Source organism: Lampetra planeri, chromosome 36, assembly GCF_965212315.1.
Source record: "Lampetra planeri chromosome 36, kcLamPlan1.2.h2, whole genome shotgun sequence".
Taxonomy (NCBI): Eukaryota; Metazoa; Chordata; class Hyperoartia; order Petromyzontiformes; family Petromyzontidae; genus Lampetra; species Lampetra planeri.
The window spans coordinates 5,307,220-5,326,212 of NC_136142.1; the positions used below are offsets into that span (position 1 = coordinate 5,307,220).

The following is an 18,993-nucleotide window of genomic DNA, read 5'->3' on the forward strand; positions in this document are numbered from 1 at the left end:
TTCTCTAATTGTACTTTTAATAGTATTTTGAAGTATTTTTTCATACAGAAATACTTTTTAATTTTTTTAGCTTTTTTTTTATTATTGTGCATATTTCCAACAACGTCTCACTTCAGGTTTAAGGCTACTGGAATTTATGTTCTTCTCCTTACATTACATGTTTTTTTTTATAAGTAAAAGGACAAAACATTCACATAATCCCAAAATACATTTCAATGAAAGGACATTGACATGATTGCAACTTTTGCTTTTAGTGTTGTGCCCACTCACTCCGCATGATTTATCTTTTTCACTTCGTCTTCCGTCATAAGACGTGTCTGCTGTAGCCGTTCTGCTTTAATCGCAGTAGTGAGGGTAAATTACGCACTGAGAGTAAACACTCGGTCGGGAATGGGGGTAATGGGAAGATGGAAGATCATAGGCTCAAAACATGCTACGCTCACAAGGTACACCCACACACTGTGGCAGTGAATGGCCTTGCTTCTCGTTTTTGAAAATAAAACAGAACCAACTTTTCGGCCAATTGAATAGATATGCCAACTGGGGCAAGGCGATCAAGAAACTGGTCAAACGGGGGTAAAGAGAGTTATTTCATGTGTCTGCCAACCAATCAATTGTTCAAGATTTAAGCAATCGTAAGAGGGGTCTTTAAAGGAATAAGCTAGTCCCCAAGCAAATGGTAGAGGATAGGGAGGGGGGGAGGCAGGGAACTGGGGGATGGAGGGGGGGGGGTGAAACACGACAATGGCTGACTGTGAGAGTTGCCACAAGCAATCTCAATGTTTAGAATTTTTTTGGTCCCCACACAGTAGACTTGGGGGGAGCGATGGCGGCACCAAAGCTTGGGAACTCTTCGGAACTGGTCATGTCAGGAGCCTAAAGCCACACACCACAACATGCCCACCACAAGTCAGCGAATGACGAAAACAGTTTTCAGTGGTCACTTTCTCTACGAAGGATCAATGTCATTGGGTTTTATCAGTAAGTGTTTTTAAAAAAAAAACAACAAGCAGCAGAATGGGGCCATATGTGCAAAACACTGACCTGTGAGGCCGACTGGTCCCACGGGGCATCTCGCACCACGAAGCCCTTGGCAGGAGGCTTGGGGGCCTCGACGTGGCGAGATGGCTTCACGTAAGACTGCGCCTCTTCACTCTCCGAGACATCCATCAGCTGAGAACGACACGCAGCGAATATTCTAAGTCAGCACTCGTCCAAAAAAACTTCCCGAATCACAAGCCCACGCGGGGACTGCGATAACTTCTTAGCTACAGGGTGGTTCAGGTTAAATATTCTGGCTCAAAAGACATCTTACAAAACTGGTCCCTGATTTTATCTATCCTGAAAGCACGATGGATGGAGAGCCAACGAATTTATCAATAATGGTTTCGAACACACGAAAACATGTAACAAAAAGCACTCCGCTTCTGAGCTTCATGCAAAAATAATACCATTAATTCTAGATTTGAAGCTTTCGTGACTGCAAGGATTCATACTCTTTGGTTTTTTTCTTCAGGAAAGTAACGTAGGTAAAAAATCTAATAAAATAAATGAAAATGTAGTTATTTTCATTAATTGATTTTATTTATCACCTACGTGACTTTACCGGAAAAAAAACCCAAAGAATAACACCATTTTATGATGAGGTGCATTGTGGTCCTCGTGTCGTGTCACCATTGCAATAAATTTGAGCAAATGTGATTGAGTGACAGGCAGCAGTGATGCAGTGTTAGACAAATAGACCAGTTTCAGTATTATTAGAATACATCAGTACTCTTTGTAAATTATAGCCACCAATGCTCAATGGTTTAGACTTATTCTGGATGAGTATCCATGTACAGTTCTCTTTCATGTTGGTGACATTTAATTTAGTTAACCCGTGTTAACAATTCAGACTATACAGGCATTTATTGAATACAATCGAATCTAATGTACGCATAATTTGTATTAAATATCCACATAAAAGGGCTCAGGTTTTTTATAGCTAAACTAAATATGAGTCTCAGAAATATTTATGGTCAAACTTTTTTTTCCCTTGTGTTGACAAATGACTTTGTTGCTAGAAATGGTCTGTTTTCATCTAACTTGTTGGCACCAACTCTAGGAGAGGAATGCTTTTCGTAAAATATTTTCTGAGCCAGCACACTTCTAAGTTTAATATTCAGTCACTGTGCTTTGGAAGTAACACTCATCAATGTAATTTAACAACCATCATCACTCCATCGCAAATTCAGTAGAGCCAATTAAGCACTGCTCTACAAATGCTTCAACTTCGAATATTAACCACCATTTCCGATGCTCATTATCTGTTGGCACTGCTAAACTAAAGTTGCGTAAAACCTCCGCATCCCTATGGTGGAAACCATTCACCCAAACGTCCTGATGAGATACAACAATAGGACATTCCCGCACGGTTCAGCCACATGCCAGCTCGGATATAAATGTTAGAAATACAATATAATCATTCAGCACTGTCGAACACGGGGAAGGGGGGGAACAACAACACAATCAAAATGTTAATGTTAAACGTTGACAATAAATACCCGACGGTTCTTCCTGCCCCAAGAGACGTTTGCGACGCGTGGACCTTCATGCGAGGACTTACATACTCCTCCTCGAGGTTGAGTAGGTAGTCCACGGCGTTGTCGACGTTCTCAGGCAGACCGGTCACAGTCACAAGGTCTGGGTCATCGGAAGTTGGTTGCGGGAAGTGAATCTCCACCTGCGCAGGCCAAGGGCAGCGTTCAGGTTTGGTCATCACGGGAAACAACAGCGCACCAAATGCATTGGTCGTGCATTTTAATGACGCAGTAACCGCATTACATCATCAGCCTTTTCTATCCACTGCTGGATGATGGCTTCCAAACCCTTCACAGTACTTGCAATGCTGCAATACATCCAACCACAGCATAAGGAATTGTAACTCGCAGACCCGCCCCAACTGGACATTGGTCATCTGATTCCTCCAGGTAAAATAAAGATTCTGATTCTGAATGATCATCACTCGCTCCCTATGGTGGTTGTCCTGCTTAAGCACGATCGCTCCTTTGACGAATTTCTTTTGGTGTTGAATATTGAGTGCGGGAAACAACCCTAACAATCCACAGGCGAGCATGATGTTGCCTCTGGTACGAATAACGTCACCAACAGCGGCGCACTTGGGGACATAGGTGAGACTTATTTCCCACCCCCCCCTAACCCCTGTGTCTTATCCAATTATTCGAGTAATCAAAACGATAGTCAGGAGAGCAATCAATTCCTTAAATTATAGGATAGTCGAGCTCAATGAGCGGCAAACAAAGTAGAAACTATAAAAAAACGATTGAACTCTAAAGTATTTTTATTTTACCAGGTACGACCCACTGGTCTACGTCACCTGGCCAAAAATTCGCTCAACGAAGTGGCTTATCTTGTAGAAATTTATATCAGCCAAATACTCTAAACGCATGTTTCTAAATGTGGAGGGAAAAACCGGAAGACCCGGATGAGAAATCCATGCAATCACGGGAAGAACGTGCAAACAGCAAATACAGGCATCAGAGTTGGGATCGAATCCACAACTGCCTGTATACCAGGCAAAATAGTTAACATCTCGCCACAGTGGCGCCCCAGGAAGTCATTGCTCGCGAGGGCACCTTGTACTCGTCCATGATCTTGCGGATCGCCTTGCCGCGTGCTCCGATGAGGCGCGAGTGTACACGGCGGTCCAGCGTAACATCCCTGTTGACCATCTCCTCAAACTCGCCCACGATCTTCAGGATGGCTTCACGCGCAGACTCCGCATTGCGCTCATAGCCAGTGATGGTGATGGCATCCTGTGGAAAAAACGGTGCAAACGGTCACCGAATTGCACGCGCTTTCAGATGCGCTACTGTGGCCGTCTGGAACGTTCTTCCTTCCAATATTAAGAACCCACTGGAGCTGCGCACTTTTAAATCTAGTATTAAAACTAATTTCATCATAACTGCTTTAATTGTTTAGTTTGTTGTCCTTCCCAGACATCTCCGATTAGCACGGAGGTACGGCCAACTCATTCCACCACTGGCACGTCCTCGTAATAAAGATTAATGATACTGAGAACCGACATGGTTATTCAATCTCATGCAGATTATCCTGCCAAATGGGACCACTCTCCAATTCAACATCATTCCATAAGTGACACCAGAATTTTTTTTACGGATTGGTCCACACCAGAGACAGCTTTCTTTTGAGCCTAGTCTCAAACAATGGCAAAAGGCCACCAGCACAAAGACAATGCACGGGTCACCTGGTTTTCGCCGTCTTTCTCCGGGAACTGGATGTTGACATCGTAGTCTTTGCGGACCTGGGAGATAACGGCCCCCTTGCGTCCAATGATCTTGGGGTGGTACTTTGAGTCGACAGACACCGTCAGCTTGAAACCACGCAGAGCCTAGAAGAGCGGGAAGTCACTTTGTTGGGTGAAGCTCAACCAAAAGAATGAGAGCCTCAAAGACTTGTGCACAATGAGACGGTGACTTTCGTGACATGAACAAGGATTACGGTTGTACCAACCCAGACCCAAAACAAGAATAATGGATTTTGATGCTTGCGAATACTACTGCAATGAAATATCACGTCCCATTTCTTAACCAGGGTGACGGCTACATCACCTTGGTAAAAATAAAAAGGAGGCAATGCTTAGAAAAATTGTGTGGAGTTTCTTACAACGTTGGATTTCTGCTATGATGCTAGCAAATGTTGCTTGAGATTCCCTTGAGAATGTACGTCACAGGAAACTGTTTGAATGATAGCAAGATACATTATTTTATTCCATTTATCCTTTTAGAATCAAGGTCACGTGAACTCGGTGAATTCCTTTATTGAAACTGACCCAGTGGCGAGGTCGTTCATACTCGATGTTAATAATTACAAGGATGAGGATAAATCCAGTCACTACATATCAATTAATACCGTTCGTTTTAGCAGTTTGCACCATTTAATTGAACGGCGTGAGTGAAATATGGTCAATCATCAAGGCCTAAACGCGACCGGAGGCATTCATCCAGCAGCCATATGACAAAAGGGTGGCAAAGTTATTTTGATTTTTTTACTTCTAAAACAAAAATGTCTTTTTCGATTTAAAGCTTTAGTGACTGCAGGGATTCATATTCTTGGTTCTTTCGGTAAAGTCACGTAGAAGGGAAATAATAAAATAATAAAAATAAAACATAAGAAAATACAATTCTCTTAGTGAGAATTGTATTTTATTATTTTTTCTTTTTATTATTTTATTATTTCCCTTCTACGTGACTTTACTGAAAGAACCAAGAAGAAAAATGTCTTCATCCAAGAATGCTCACCCGATCTTCCTGCTCTGCCAGAAGCTCCTTAGCCCGACTCAGAAGCCCGGCTTTTGCACGCTCAGCATTGGGCAACAGCCCAGTCACCTTGATCACATCCGATTGCATATCCGATGGTGGAATAGCAATGTTAACCTGTAGGTGGGGCAGGAGAGAACATTCAGATTCAGTTAACAATGTCAATACAGTTGATGTATATGTACAAAATACACATCAATTCAGCCAAGCACCAAGCATTGCAACTGTGTACCTACGCGTTTTATTAATGAAGATGCTGCACATTTCGCTTTAAAGCTTTCGTGACTGCAGGGATTCATCTTCTTGGTTCTTTCGGTAAAGTCACGTAGAATGGAAATAACAAAATAATAAAAATAAAACATAATAAAATAATGCGTTGTGGCCGAAACGTCATGAGAAATTATTTTATTATGTTTCATTTGTATTATTTTATTATTTCCATTCTACGTGACTTTACCAAAAGAACCAAGAAGATGCTGCACATTGTAGTTTCTTTTTATTATATGGTTATTCGATTGCCTTGTTTAATCTAGATTCTCCTTTAATTGGCTTTCACCAGTTTATAAATAAATTACTTGAATAACTGAGTTAAATGAAGAGAAGGTTAGTCTCAAAAGGCTCTGACCTATTTATAAAGTAGAATGAAAAAAAAATTAGCCAATTAGAGAGACTCAATGGGCTTTCAACTGGTTATAAATAAAGTATACAAAATGCATTAATTTGCAATGCTCACCTCGTACTCTTCCATCATTTTGCGAATTCCAGTACCCTTCTGCCCAATGATGTAACGATGGAAGTCATAGGGAACCTCCACCTCCACAACAATGGGTACCAGAGCCTGCACACAACCCACACAAAGAATGCACGTATATCCTTTAACAAACTGTTGGACAAGTCCTGTTTGCAAGCACCTATGAAGGCGGCCAGCACGGCACATGGAGGGGGTGGCGTTTACAGGCAACACCGGCGACTCATCTCGGGGATGCATAAGACCTGTTAAATATTCACTGCTGTTATTGTGGTCATCGCCGGAGATCGAACTTCGGTCACCGGGTTTATATCACAGCGCGCTAATGACTGCACTGCTAACACCACACACACACGACACCACACAGAGACAACTAAACGTTTGACCTCCGCTGACAAATACTGGTGTAAATCATTAATGAAGCTGCTAAAATAGACAAATGACCAATGTACTGGCATAAATATGGCAGAATATAAAAAAGAAAATTTCTACAAAAAACCACGACTGTGCTTTTTCATAAATAAAGCAAAAAGTAGGTCTTCCTGTTTAAATAAGCACAGGGGTGGCACTCATTGTCATTGGCAAGTCTGATAAATCCATTTTATTCCAATGTTAGGAACGATTTACCATCATAAGACCAACCACCAAATATAGTCGGACTAAAGAGTAATGTTGGTCAGTACTTGTTATACGAGTTATATTTATGAGGATATTTACAGAAAGGGGCAGTTTTCCAGTCAGTTAAGGAATATTTTTTTCTTTTTTCTAAAATGCTGGCAGAATATTACATTCTTGCAAATGATGTGACATTTTTAATGCCGATTTTTAAGCATGATGCATGCCGTGGTAATCCCCACATGAAATTACCAGATGGCCACAGGGAGTGAGTTGTACCGTCAACAGAGCAAATGGCTCCGTGATGAGCGAGCTTCCCACGTGTACCACAAACAAAACCCCAAGAGTCAATGCCTTTCTGTGGCACATGGCTCCTGTTTGGCTGATAATTAAAGCTATCATTGCGAGTTTAGCTGCACGTGAGTAAAATGGTTCTCAAGTGCATTGAGTTGATGGTTTTTAGCCCAGTCTCCAATGAATGTACAAAAAAAACACATTAATTTTGTTATAAAATTATGTAATGTGCAAAAACTTTACACGTCATGAATAGAAAATAAAATAAAAATTATCTGGAGCAAGGCAGGTGTGAAAGTGCAGCCTTATGGTGTGAAATCGGGGGTCACTTGAAGAAAAATTAGAAAAGTACTTGTGTGGTATCATCTTCAACGGGACATTACATATTGACTACTTTGCAAATTCCATAATGGATTTATCAGCGGTGCACAAAACTCCAGCACGCAACGGTCCACAATCTTGAACGTTTTATGGGCAGCTTGAAATCTCCAAGTGCGGAGCAGCTAAAAACAATGGTCTGATTGAGCTAATTAACAGGTTCTATTAAGTGTTACATGAAATCAGAGAACCCAGTTGGAACGACAATCAGAAGATGCCGTGGGGGGCCCCTTGAGGACCAGAGTTGTGCACCCCCGGGACATACCTCATTTCATGACATGACGCTAATAGGACAATTTAAATAACACTGGGTAAATGCAGAAAGCCCTGTGGTGGGAGTGATTGTGCTGCACTGGCTTTGCCTGGTAGGATGAGGATGGTTTAGTTTTATTTGTACACATTTCGGTGATTTGTTTACCTTTCTTGTACTTAGCACTACTATCATGTTTTTGTATTGTCGTTTTCACGTTATTACCTGCCCCCCTACTGGACATCTGTGAAAAAAACAGCTCGATAGCTCATCGGATTCCTTCAGTATCAATTCATAGTCTGATTCTGGGTGTGTGTGTGGGCACGCGAGGCCTCACCAGCAGGGCATCACGCGCGCCCTCGCACTTCTCTTGGCGGCCAGTGATGAGGATCACGTCCCTGCGTCTCAGAGTCGCCGGGTCGGTGATGGTGGCCGCTTCTCCGTTAACGTCGCCGTTTTCCTGCTCCGAATGTGGAGGCGGCGGCAGCGGCTGCTGTTCCGCGACTTCTGTACCCACAACAACGAGCGCAGCGCACAAAACCGAGCCACTGTCTATGGTAAACGTCGGATGCATGGCTTCATCCAGTGAAGCCAAGGCCACATGTAACATCACTCGTAACAGTGACAATAGTAGGCATTTCACAAAAAATCTGTTCAAAATTGATTGTCGCTTAAGCACTTCATATGCTAACGTTAAAATAAGTTGCAGTAGAAAATACGCTGGCGGCCTAGAATGTGGCGGGTAAATGGTCTGACCCATGTTACATGAACTCAACGTTCATCATTTAAACGGAGAGCAGAAAGCTTATGTTAAGATCTCAACATACCCTGCTGCTGCTGTTGCTGCTGTTGTTGCTGCTGATGCTGCTGCTGATGCTGCTGCTGATGCTGCTGCTGCAGGTCCTCCCGCTCTGGGAACTTGATCTGCACGTCGTAGTCCTTGGTTACCTGCTGCACTTTGGAGCCCTTGGCTCCCATGACCGTGCGGTGATATTTCTGAGCGATCACACACTCGATGGTCACCTGAGACTCCTGCACACGCGGCATGTGTGGAAAAATAGGTTGATTAGGAACAGTAGAATAGGTAGCTGTACAGTTAGTCAAGAAATACGCAAGCTAAATATCGTAATAAACAGAACATAAATAACAAATAAGCACCATCACGAATAAGCTATATTGTGCAAAAATGTGCCCCGCTAACGTATAAAGTAGAAAAAGGCAACTTTAAGGTTTGTTTCAGAATTAAGTGCGGTGACCAGTCTCTTCCACAGCCATTCCTTGCTGTGAATTAAGTGACATTATGAGACCAAGTAAAATTCCCTCCATTCAATTTTAAATTATTTCTATTATTGCCAGGGAAGGGCCACAGAGCTATATAGCTCTTTTTCAGAAACGATCTGGCCACAAATGATAGCATGGACGAAGCAGCTTATCACGTGGACATTTATGGGCAGCCAAATGTTCGAGACGCATGTTTCTAAATGTGGAGAGAAAACACTAGAGGACCCAGAGAAAAATCCACGCGACCACGAGGACAACACGCAAACTCCAAATATACAGCAGGTGTCACAGGGTCGCGATCAAGCCCAAGAGCTCCTGTATACCAGGCGAGGTAGTTAACATCTCGCCACCGTAGCACCCCTGGGCCATTACCAAGCTTTTGGGCCATGTGCTGTACACGTACACATTCAAATTGTAAAATGCGAGCTTTTACCAGATCATCCACGATTTCCAGGATACGTTTCTTGGCCCCCTCCACGCACTCCTTGGCTCCCTTGAGCACCACCTTGTCGCTCTTGACGCCGGTGCGCGGCAGGCTCACGGTGACACCGCCGTACTCGTCGGCAAGGTCGCGCAGGACTTGGCAGCGGCGGGCCACAAAGTGGCGGTGGTGCTTCACGTCCACGGTCATCGAGTCCTCCACCACGTCATCCTGGCACCGGCGAGACATTTTGATAAAAAAAACACAAACTTCGGTATACTGCGAGGTATGCCATTATCTATTTTGCCGCTCATACTTGCTAGGGAGTGCCTTCATTTCCCACACCTCCAAATAGCACGGTTGGCTACGTACGGTGCGAAAGAAGTTCAACATACGTACCTAGCATATATTTACTGGGTATTCAAGACCAGAATGTTATCTGTAAGGCAACTGATTTCACCACAGGTAGGAACCTGAGATTCGAACCCAACGCTGTAACACAATGCTAGCTAGATTGTCCCAACCCATGCCAAAACCAGCTTCCCAAGTCACGCAAGACACCAATAAATTCCATTTCAGAGACTAAAAATCCACGTTACATTTTTCAAGGAGCACTCTACCGCTCTGTTAATCACCAGATTTTTGATGAGAGCCGTGAGCTCCTTCTCCGCATCCTTCACCGCGTCCTCCTTGCCGATGATGGTGATGAGCTCCTGATCCTTGTCGTCGGAAGCCGGGAACACGATGCGAGCGCCGGTCTTGTCTCGGACCTTACGGATGTTGGCGCCGCCACGTCCGATCAGGAAGCGGTGGTACTCGGGTTTGGCACGCACCTCAATCGTAAAGCTGTTCACTTGCTGCAACGCACACAGCACAAATTCCTCCCGTGAGGACACTGGATCACTCGGCGTTTTCTATTTTTAACAGCAGCCAAACTTTACGATATTTACAGGCACTGATGTGGCAGCTGTTGAGGTTGAGTCACTGGAATTTGGTCAACAGTATAGTGCCAAGGATTAGGAAGTTGGAATGGAGGCAAAGTTATGAATACAAATTAATGTAATGGCAGAGGGGAAGAGTAGAATAGGAGTTAACATAGTACAATGAACTCTGTGACCGGAGTTCGATTCCTCATCTTCAAAGCAAAAGACAACCTTGGTCTGAACAGGAATGGCCCGATTGCCTCATTTTAAATAATGATGACGAGCAAGATGATGAAAGAGATGGTTTGGGGATCTGTATCATAAGGCAGGTAATGAAATGCAACAGAGAAAACACAACGGAAAAGAGGGTTACGAAGAAAGAACTTGAGACGCACCATGCCCAACAACGATTTTAAAAAGGTCAGAATCAGAATCGTTATTTATCCTGGCAGAAATCCAATGAGCTACAAAGCTATTTTTCACCGATGTCCAAGTACGGGCGGTCATCGAATTATCCTGGAGCGACGTAGCTTGAGCTGGCTGAACACCACAAGTTGTGGCCAAGCTGCGTTGGCCGGTGTGCTGCACGGGACGGGAAGGCACCAAGGTAAGAATGACGAAAGCGAGGAGTTAAAAAGCCTGCGGGACATTAGCGCCGGTACCTTCTCCTCGGCAAGCTGCATCAGCTGCTTGCACGCGCGGTCCACCTCCGGCTGCGGCCCGCGGATTGTGACCTTGTCGCTGCCGGACCCCTCGGACGGGAAGTGGATGTGCACGCCACCGCACTCCTCCATGATGGCGCGAACCAGGCGGCCCTTGGCTCCGATCAGAGAGTTGTGCAGCTTGGCCGGGATGGTCACGTCAGCCTCCTTGATGTTGGCCTGAGAGCGCAGAGAGAGAAAGAAGGGCGGGCGTTAAAAACGTAAAAACACGCGTGGAAATTCGCAAGCCCGAGGCCCTTCGTGCGACCAAGTCACTGTGTAAAAGTGTACAACTTTCATTTGAAAAATGGCTCGCCTTTTGAAAAGTCACTTGCAAAACACTACAGACAGCCATATGAATAGACAAGTCTTGGTTGTAGAATAGCTAATGCAGGATTTAAAAACAGTTTTCGTGAAACATTGAAAGCTTACGAAAAGAATTACTCTCATCGTAACATCTCCGACAATATAAGCGACACTTGTAACCGCTTGAATGACACTGCGTGACCAACAAATGGCACATCCTTATTCCTTACCAGTTCCTTCTGAATGGCCAGGACTTTTTCACGAGCCGCCTCGCAGTGAGCCTTCTTCCCAGTGATGACGATCATCTCAGAGTTGCTGTTTTCGGTCGGCAGGTCAATCTTGGTGTTGGTTTCCTCGCGAATCTGCAAGGGAATGGTCGCAGCAAAAAAACATTGACTTGAGCGTTTGGTTTGGCAAGCAAGATAACAGACTGACAAGGCAACAGCTAAATTAACGATGTATACCAAAAAGTTTAACCCCCCTATTAATTACTATTTGAACCAAATACACATTGCTGATACCTAGCACCATTACACTTTGAGGGGCTTAAGCAGTCATCCAAAATAAGCTTTATGAACTGATCTTGCATTGCACCTTTCTCAGAAATTTACAAAGCAAAAGTGACTTTCACACAATTAACTAGCACTGTCTACGTAAGATAATAGGATTACATCAAAACGACACCTGGTGAAAAAAATCGACCACATTTCCAAGTAAAATTTTGACTTAAAACTTTCATGACTGCAGGAATTCATATTTTTTGATCTTTCGGTAAAGTCATGTAGATAGAGAATAAAAAAATTCAATAAAAATAAAAGCAAAAAACCCACGACGTTCCGATCGCAACACAAGCGGTCTTCTCCGCCTGATGAAGACCGCTTGTGTTGCGATTGAAACGTCGTAGGTTTTTTGCTTTTATTTGAATTTTTTTCTACATGACTTTACTGAAATAACTAAGAAAATCATTTCTACGTTCTTTGAAATCAATATAATATTATGCATAATAGTTAGGAAATCAAGCTTACCAATAACTTAGCATTATGTAATCATTAACCCCTTAATTAAAATTTTTCTTCGAATATCGTACATCAACAAAACATGCATACTGTAAGCACTGTAATATGTTCCAACAATTAACGTTAATTTTTTAATGCTGACGTTCGTTCATATGGCTCAAGTGTTTTTGTAAAACTAACGCCGCTAAATTATTCAAATTACAGAATTGTCTACTTAACTAATGTTTTTATGGATTACATTTCATTTTGAGTGGATTTAACAAATCATGATGCTGTCCAGAATTTATTGCATCTTACCTTCTTAATGTTGGCACCACCTTTCCCAATAATATTTTTGTGAAATTGTTTGAATATGGGCACGCTGATGGAGTAGTTGTTCTCAATCTGCAATCAAACGGTCAGATGTTGCGCACATTAGCATAAAAAGATAGCACGTCATTTTATTAATCTTACATATTACCTGCACGGTTCGATTAAACAATCTAATAATACAAGCACAGATCTGCGGTTGCATCATGTCGCATGATGAAAGAAGAATAGGCTTTACTCTTTCTGGCAATAACACTTGTGGCATATTTTGCCACCAGTATGTGCGGTTAATACAGACTTGATGCCATGCAATAGGTATCCATTTGGTGGTTGAACATCTTAACACCTGTGTCATTGCCAGAAAGAAGTTCAACATACATAAAAAGCCTATTCTTCTCATTTCTTCATGATACTGGCAAAAAAGGGTACCATAGAGATACATCACATATTTTGTTAATAGCATTGCTAAAATGTTGAATAGTGGCTTTAAACAAAAATAAATTATACCATGTGGATCCCCTGTCTCTTAGGACATTCACAAAAATACAACACAACTTATGTTCCATAATAGTTTTTTTTGGGTTAGATCACGTAAATATATAAACGTGTCGTTAAAACCCGCCACCACCCGACACAGCCAACTAGTAAGGGTTGTCACGTAAACAGAACGTGGCCAATTCGTCACTAGTACAGCACACCGGTGTGTTGGAGAGCCAAGCCACAACATTTACAATCCGATTACGACGTTTCGCCAGTAATTACAACTAGCTTCATCAGGCGACAGCCAGATTTGTGACGAATTGGCTGTGTCGGGTGGTGGCAGGTTTTAACGACACTTTTATATACTTACGCGATGTAACCCAAAAAACCTCTTCTGGATGATATTGGTCGCGAAAGCCTACGTGTTAAACAACTTGTGTTTCATAATTGGCGTTCGTAACAGATGGGGGCACTGGTCCGCCTATTGCAGATCTATTGAGGCCGACAAGCCACATGACAGGATGGTCTGGCCGGGACCATGCCTTTGTATTGCCAGTGCTAAAGTTTACACGGCACATCCAGTCGTTGTTTAACAAGAAGCCGACCAAGGCGAGCCGTAGGACAGGTTCAGATACCACGAGACACCGATGTTATTCGTGGCCAGGTTATCGGTAGACAGCGCAGTTGCGAGAACCAGTCAACTACGGCTCATTACAATGTCTTATTCCTTGGCCAAATATTGAATTGTGGTTATACAAGATATTTACAATTTTCAGCGCTGTAACTACCAATACTTCAAAATCTATTTGCCAAAAGATCCTCACCAACTCGGCAACCAGTTTTGCCATGAACTTGGCACACTTCTCCACTTCGTTCTTGGGGCCCCGCAGTTGCACAATGTCACTCTTTTGCGCTGGATCTGGGAAGTTTATGATGACCTAGAAAAACAGAAGAGAATCACTTTAAGTGAGAGGCGATTCTCCGCTGCGGTTTAAACCGTGCATGTGTGAACAGCATCGCAATATCGGCACACTCGCGACTTTGTACTCGAATCAACAGTTTTAACGGCTTGCAAATGCCTGAACATTCGTGCAACCAATTACCAAAGCATGCCACAACAGCTGCACAGTTGACATAAGACCAGCAACATTCACAAATGTAGGCCTTTATGTGCGTGTCAATATTATGGCCTCTGGACACCAGTCAAATACAAATAATAACAGTCCCCTCATGCACATTAAACTGAAAGAAGTGAGATAACAACGTTGGCAGTGGTACTTAAGCGCATATAACAAAAACACACACACTCATCAATAACACTACCCTTAACAGGCCATTTCTGGCAATGGCCCTTTCAAAGCCGATATTAAATCGGTCCATTGACCGAAGCAGCTTTATTAAAATGCTTGTCCAGTATTCCACTTTCAGGGCAGTGTTATGGATAAATTTGTCGAGCTTTGTGTCCTCACACACGAAGCTCGCAGAGGTCTTCTTTGCACAAAAAAGTAATGCAATAAACAGAAACTGACCTATTGAATAGATAAATGTACATGTAACACGACTAAAAAAATGTTTTACTTGAATGAGAAAATGTGAAAGATGTTTACAATCATAAAAGGGGATTATAATAGTCCATGATGTATCATGGGATTTGGCAAAAAAAACAGAACACCACGTTTCCGTGATCTCTCCCCTGGAACGGACATTTTTTTGTCTAATGAGGGCTTTAAACCTGCTTCTAAGCCAAAGGTCGTAAACCGATTAGAAATACAGTCGAGGTGCATTTACGTGACCGAATTACGCCGTGTTAATGACCCTGATGACGGCAGTCGATAGAAAAAGTGAGCTTGTTCGTCGTGAGAATCTCATTAAGGGGGCAGCTCAGCCACAATGTTATCCCTCTTAGGTCTTTACAATGCGTACACCTCTTGGAACAGACCCCTCTTATTGGGACGTTAACAAAGGCTACATCACGGGAAAGCCTGGGCAATGATAAAGGAACAAGGAGAGTATGGATTTTTTCCAACATCGAGCTCAGAATGAAAAATGAGAGGGAGTGCTGCCCAACACTTGGAAGAACACAAGGAAAATATAGAGATTACAAGTCAAGATGAAAATATATACAAGGGAACTTTTCATGTTGAAAATAAAGGTTTAATTAACATGTTGGTGAATGTACGTTTCCGCTTATTTTTCAGCTAATCTTAATGTCTCCATTTATTTTATATATGTAAAAAACTGGTGCATGCTTAAGTTAACCAAGAGAGAAACAGGCAAATGAGCCAATACTTATTTTGACACATTGCAGAGGACATTAATAGTTATGCATAGAACACTCCCAGAAGAAATACCAACCTCCAATAATCTAACGGATTTAGATGATAGCCAAGAGCAGAAACGCACACAAAGGGGCAACTGAAGAAAATGTATTCATATGGGTGCGAGATGAATAATACGGTACTGCGTATCAAATGGTGTCGACTCAGAGGGGACTTCACACAACACATGGCAAGCAAACCCTTTAAAAACACACCAAACATTTGACAGCGCAAAATAAAACGTTGGTAAAGTCAAGCCGAGAATGCCGCCACGGTATAAATGTCAGCACACTGGACTTGCAATTCAGAGGTTACCAGTTCGATTTCCCTGTGCAGCAGTTGAAACAAACAGTGCAAGGTTTCTTAAATCCCCTCCGCCACTGTCCACCCAACGGGTATAAATGGGGGCACCACAGTCGGCAGGTCGCATGCGATGGGGTAAAGTGTGGGTACAACGGAGAGACCACCTAGGCCAGGGGTCGGCAACCAAAATAACAAGAAGAGCCATTTCTTTCCAATTCGGTACAAAATTCAGTATTTCAAGAGCCGCAATGCATCTGTGTACATACTGTACATACGTACATATTGTCAAGAAGCAGCCCGTAAAGAGCCGCATGCGGCTCCGGAGCCGTAGGTTGCCGACCCCTGACCTAGGCGATGCAATTGTACCACGGAAATTAATTGTACGCCATCACCTTTACATTTCAGCACTGACCTCAAGGAATTTCTCACGGACTTCCTTGATTCTCTCTCCCTTTTGGCCAATGATGGCACGGTGCAATTTGTGCTCAATAATTAGGTCCTTGGTGCGTTCATTTTCCTGTTGAGAAACAGAGACGTGCAATGATGGTTAGAACACGTTTTTTTTTACACGATACATTTCCAGATGAGTAAAACTATACCTGCTTAACTTTCCCTACAGTATGCGTCCTCAGAGACAGATTAAGGGAACACGATACAAAATGCTGATTAAATGCACCAACCCAGGTAACGAATGAGAGTTATAAAAATCCACTTGCTAAATTAAACCATACATCACTGTCACTACCCGACCAAGTTCAGGAACAGTACTGTCACTAAACATACAATTTAAATGTGGACCTGCGGATGAGATGCATTAAGAAGGTTGCGGTGGCGCACTGGTTAGCAGACTAAACAAAAAAAAACCTGTCGACAGAAAATGGACTTCCTGGCTACGACCGACCTCCGTGGATGTTAATATCTGAACGGTTTCTAGCCTCGTCTCACTTCAACAACCTGCACTGACCAGCAAGGTGAAGTAGGGTCAGATAACCTCATACCGAGTGGGGAGGCGTTCATCCCACAGCAGATTAACAAAGGGCTGTTTATCAACTGCTGGATGATGGCCTCCCCACGCCGTCCGGATGGTGGGGGTCATAAGATCTATGCTTCACTGAGCTCGTCTGCGTGAGAGTTCAAGGTGGAAAGCATAGACGTACAGTATTACTATGGCGTTTGCTGCACTGTCAACATAGCCCTGCAGCAGCCTATGACACCAGTGTAATGCATGGTAATCAGCCAATGCAGGCTCAAACCTGCTTGGCTTTCAAGATTCGAAAATCGGGCACATTTCCAGAAATAGCATCACAGGCACCGACACGTAATGTAAAAAAGCCCCTCTCTCCCATGTGAAGTGTGCTTATTATGGAGGGAGATAACAAGGTCAAGGAGTGGTGTGTTTGCGGACAAGCTGGCAATGTTCGTGGTTCGGACCCAGTGGATGCCCTGGTTAATACTGCGGGTGCATTAAACCAAAGAAAATGCGCCGTCAGCTTCACAGCGGATGTCAAAAGATCCTGTGGCGTTATTTCAAAGAGTAAGCCACGTGTCCTGACATCATGGTCCAAATTGGCCAAATTCGAAATTTACCCACAAAGTTAACAAATAATTCAAATTGGGTAAAGCCACAACACAGGCAACATTGCCCCCTAATGTGAATCTACTGCAGATTATAATTGTCTGAAATAAAGCACCTTTATGATAGCCTTGTGCCATGAGAATATAATAATGATTTGGTGTACACATATACTTTTTTAGGTATTTTCGGTAAAGTCACGTAGGTAAAAAATAAAAAATAAAAGAAATAAAAATAGAAATAAAATAATAAATCACGACGTTTCGGAGGCAACACAAGTCTCCGTCATCAGGTGGGACCGTCACAGCTAAATTTAATTCACTTGATGCAATAAATTTAGCTGTGACGGTTCCACCTGATGACGGAGACTTGTGTTGCCTCCGAAACGTCGTGATTTATTATTTTATTTCTATTATTAGTAAGAAATTTTTTATTATTTATTTATTTCACCTACATGACTTTACCGGAAAAAAAACCTAAGAGTATGAATCCTTGCAGTCACGAAAGCTTCAAATCTAGAATATCCTTTTTTTCCATAGAGCCCCTTACCATACGCGTGGCCATCTCCAGCAGCTCCTTGGCAGCCAGATGCACCCCCTGCGGGTCTCCCTCGATACGAATCAAGTTGTTCTTGTCATGGTCCGGTGGGATTCGCACCAGCACCTTGTAAAGGTCCTTTATGCGGTTAACTTGAAGGATACACACACACACGTGTTCACATAAGGGTTGCATGGAATTTAACATGGTAACACAACTGACCCCACCAGGAGAATAAATTATTGCAAAGGTTAGGTATTATGTTTGTAGAAAAAGGCTTGTTTTCGCATATATGTTCCATTGTAGCATATGATGGTGATAAGAACACCAGCAGTTTGGTAAACATGATGTATACACAACTCAGCTTTGTGATTGAACTGTAAAAACCTTGCTGCCATATATAATATCAATACAATTGCAATGCATGGCCACATATTGCATTGCTAATATACACCATGCATAAAAGACAAGATCACCAGTATAGCCTTATATACGATGGGCGCAAATGCTGTTAGCGAGCACCCATTGAGTTCAGTAAGGGGGCAAGATGACCAGCACCATACCCAACTGAGTGCCTTTGGTTCCACACCAGGTACTTATTTAAGATGGCATCAACCCAAGGGAGACCCAGCACTGGTTCAGCTATAATGCCAATGATGTTAGCCGTGGCAGGGAATCGAACCGGGGTTACGAGGTTTACAGTGTAGTGCACCATCAACTGTGTGCCACTGCTCCCCACTTATCATCCACACCCACACACCCAGGCACCAATACGCTACAGTTAGGCAAGGTAATTTAAAGAAAAAAACATTACGTATGCAATTTAACTCAAACCCTGTTACATTCCCTGCCAATGTGAAGCACTTACTGTTTGAACCACTCTTTCCTATGAGATGGCGATGAAACTTTTGATCGACTGTAATCTCCGTGAAATCCATACGGCCACACTGAGAAAACAAAAATGAAAATGCTTGGTGTCTTGGCTCACACCCAACCAACCAATCAATTTCATAGTCAGGTGTGAAAAACTGCTTAGGAACAACGGTTTTAAAGAACATTAGTCAGTGCACCGAAAGAGGACAAAAGGACATATTGGCAGTGCGCACTAATTAAATAACATCGGCTGTATGAAATGAATGAGCTTCATGCTGCATGCGTTTTTCCCTTTGTTCCATACACATTATATCACAACCCTGCTTGG

At 42.9% G+C, this 18,993-nt stretch overlaps 1 protein-coding gene across 1 annotated transcript in view; it reads right to left on the minus strand.

Moving 5' to 3' along the window:
* The window catches only part of HDLBP (high density lipoprotein binding protein), a 38,645-nt gene continuing 19,652 nt past the window's right edge, over window positions 1–18,993 (minus strand). The window contains exons 11-28 of the mRNA XM_078611395.1: window positions 18,661–18,739; window positions 17,805–17,944; window positions 16,095–16,199; window positions 13,886–13,999; window positions 12,570–12,656; window positions 11,487–11,618; window positions 10,912–11,130; window positions 9,962–10,183; window positions 9,339–9,557; window positions 8,452–8,656; window positions 7,962–8,131; window positions 6,073–6,177; window positions 5,322–5,456; window positions 4,268–4,411; window positions 3,636–3,815; window positions 2,606–2,722; window positions 1,045–1,173; window positions 1–876 (exon numbers count right to left, since the gene is read on the minus strand). Coding sequence (XP_078467521.1) covers window positions 784–876; window positions 1,045–1,173; window positions 2,606–2,722; window positions 3,636–3,815; window positions 4,268–4,411; window positions 5,322–5,456; window positions 6,073–6,177; window positions 7,962–8,131; window positions 8,452–8,656; window positions 9,339–9,557; window positions 9,962–10,183; window positions 10,912–11,130; window positions 11,487–11,618; window positions 12,570–12,656; window positions 13,886–13,999; window positions 16,095–16,199; window positions 17,805–17,944; window positions 18,661–18,739 — 2,595 coding nt within the window. The 3' untranslated portion in view covers window positions 1–783. The remainder of the gene's footprint in view (window positions 877–1,044; window positions 1,174–2,605; window positions 2,723–3,635; window positions 3,816–4,267; window positions 4,412–5,321; window positions 5,457–6,072; window positions 6,178–7,961; window positions 8,132–8,451; window positions 8,657–9,338; window positions 9,558–9,961; window positions 10,184–10,911; window positions 11,131–11,486; window positions 11,619–12,569; window positions 12,657–13,885; window positions 14,000–16,094; window positions 16,200–17,804; window positions 17,945–18,660; window positions 18,740–18,993) is intronic.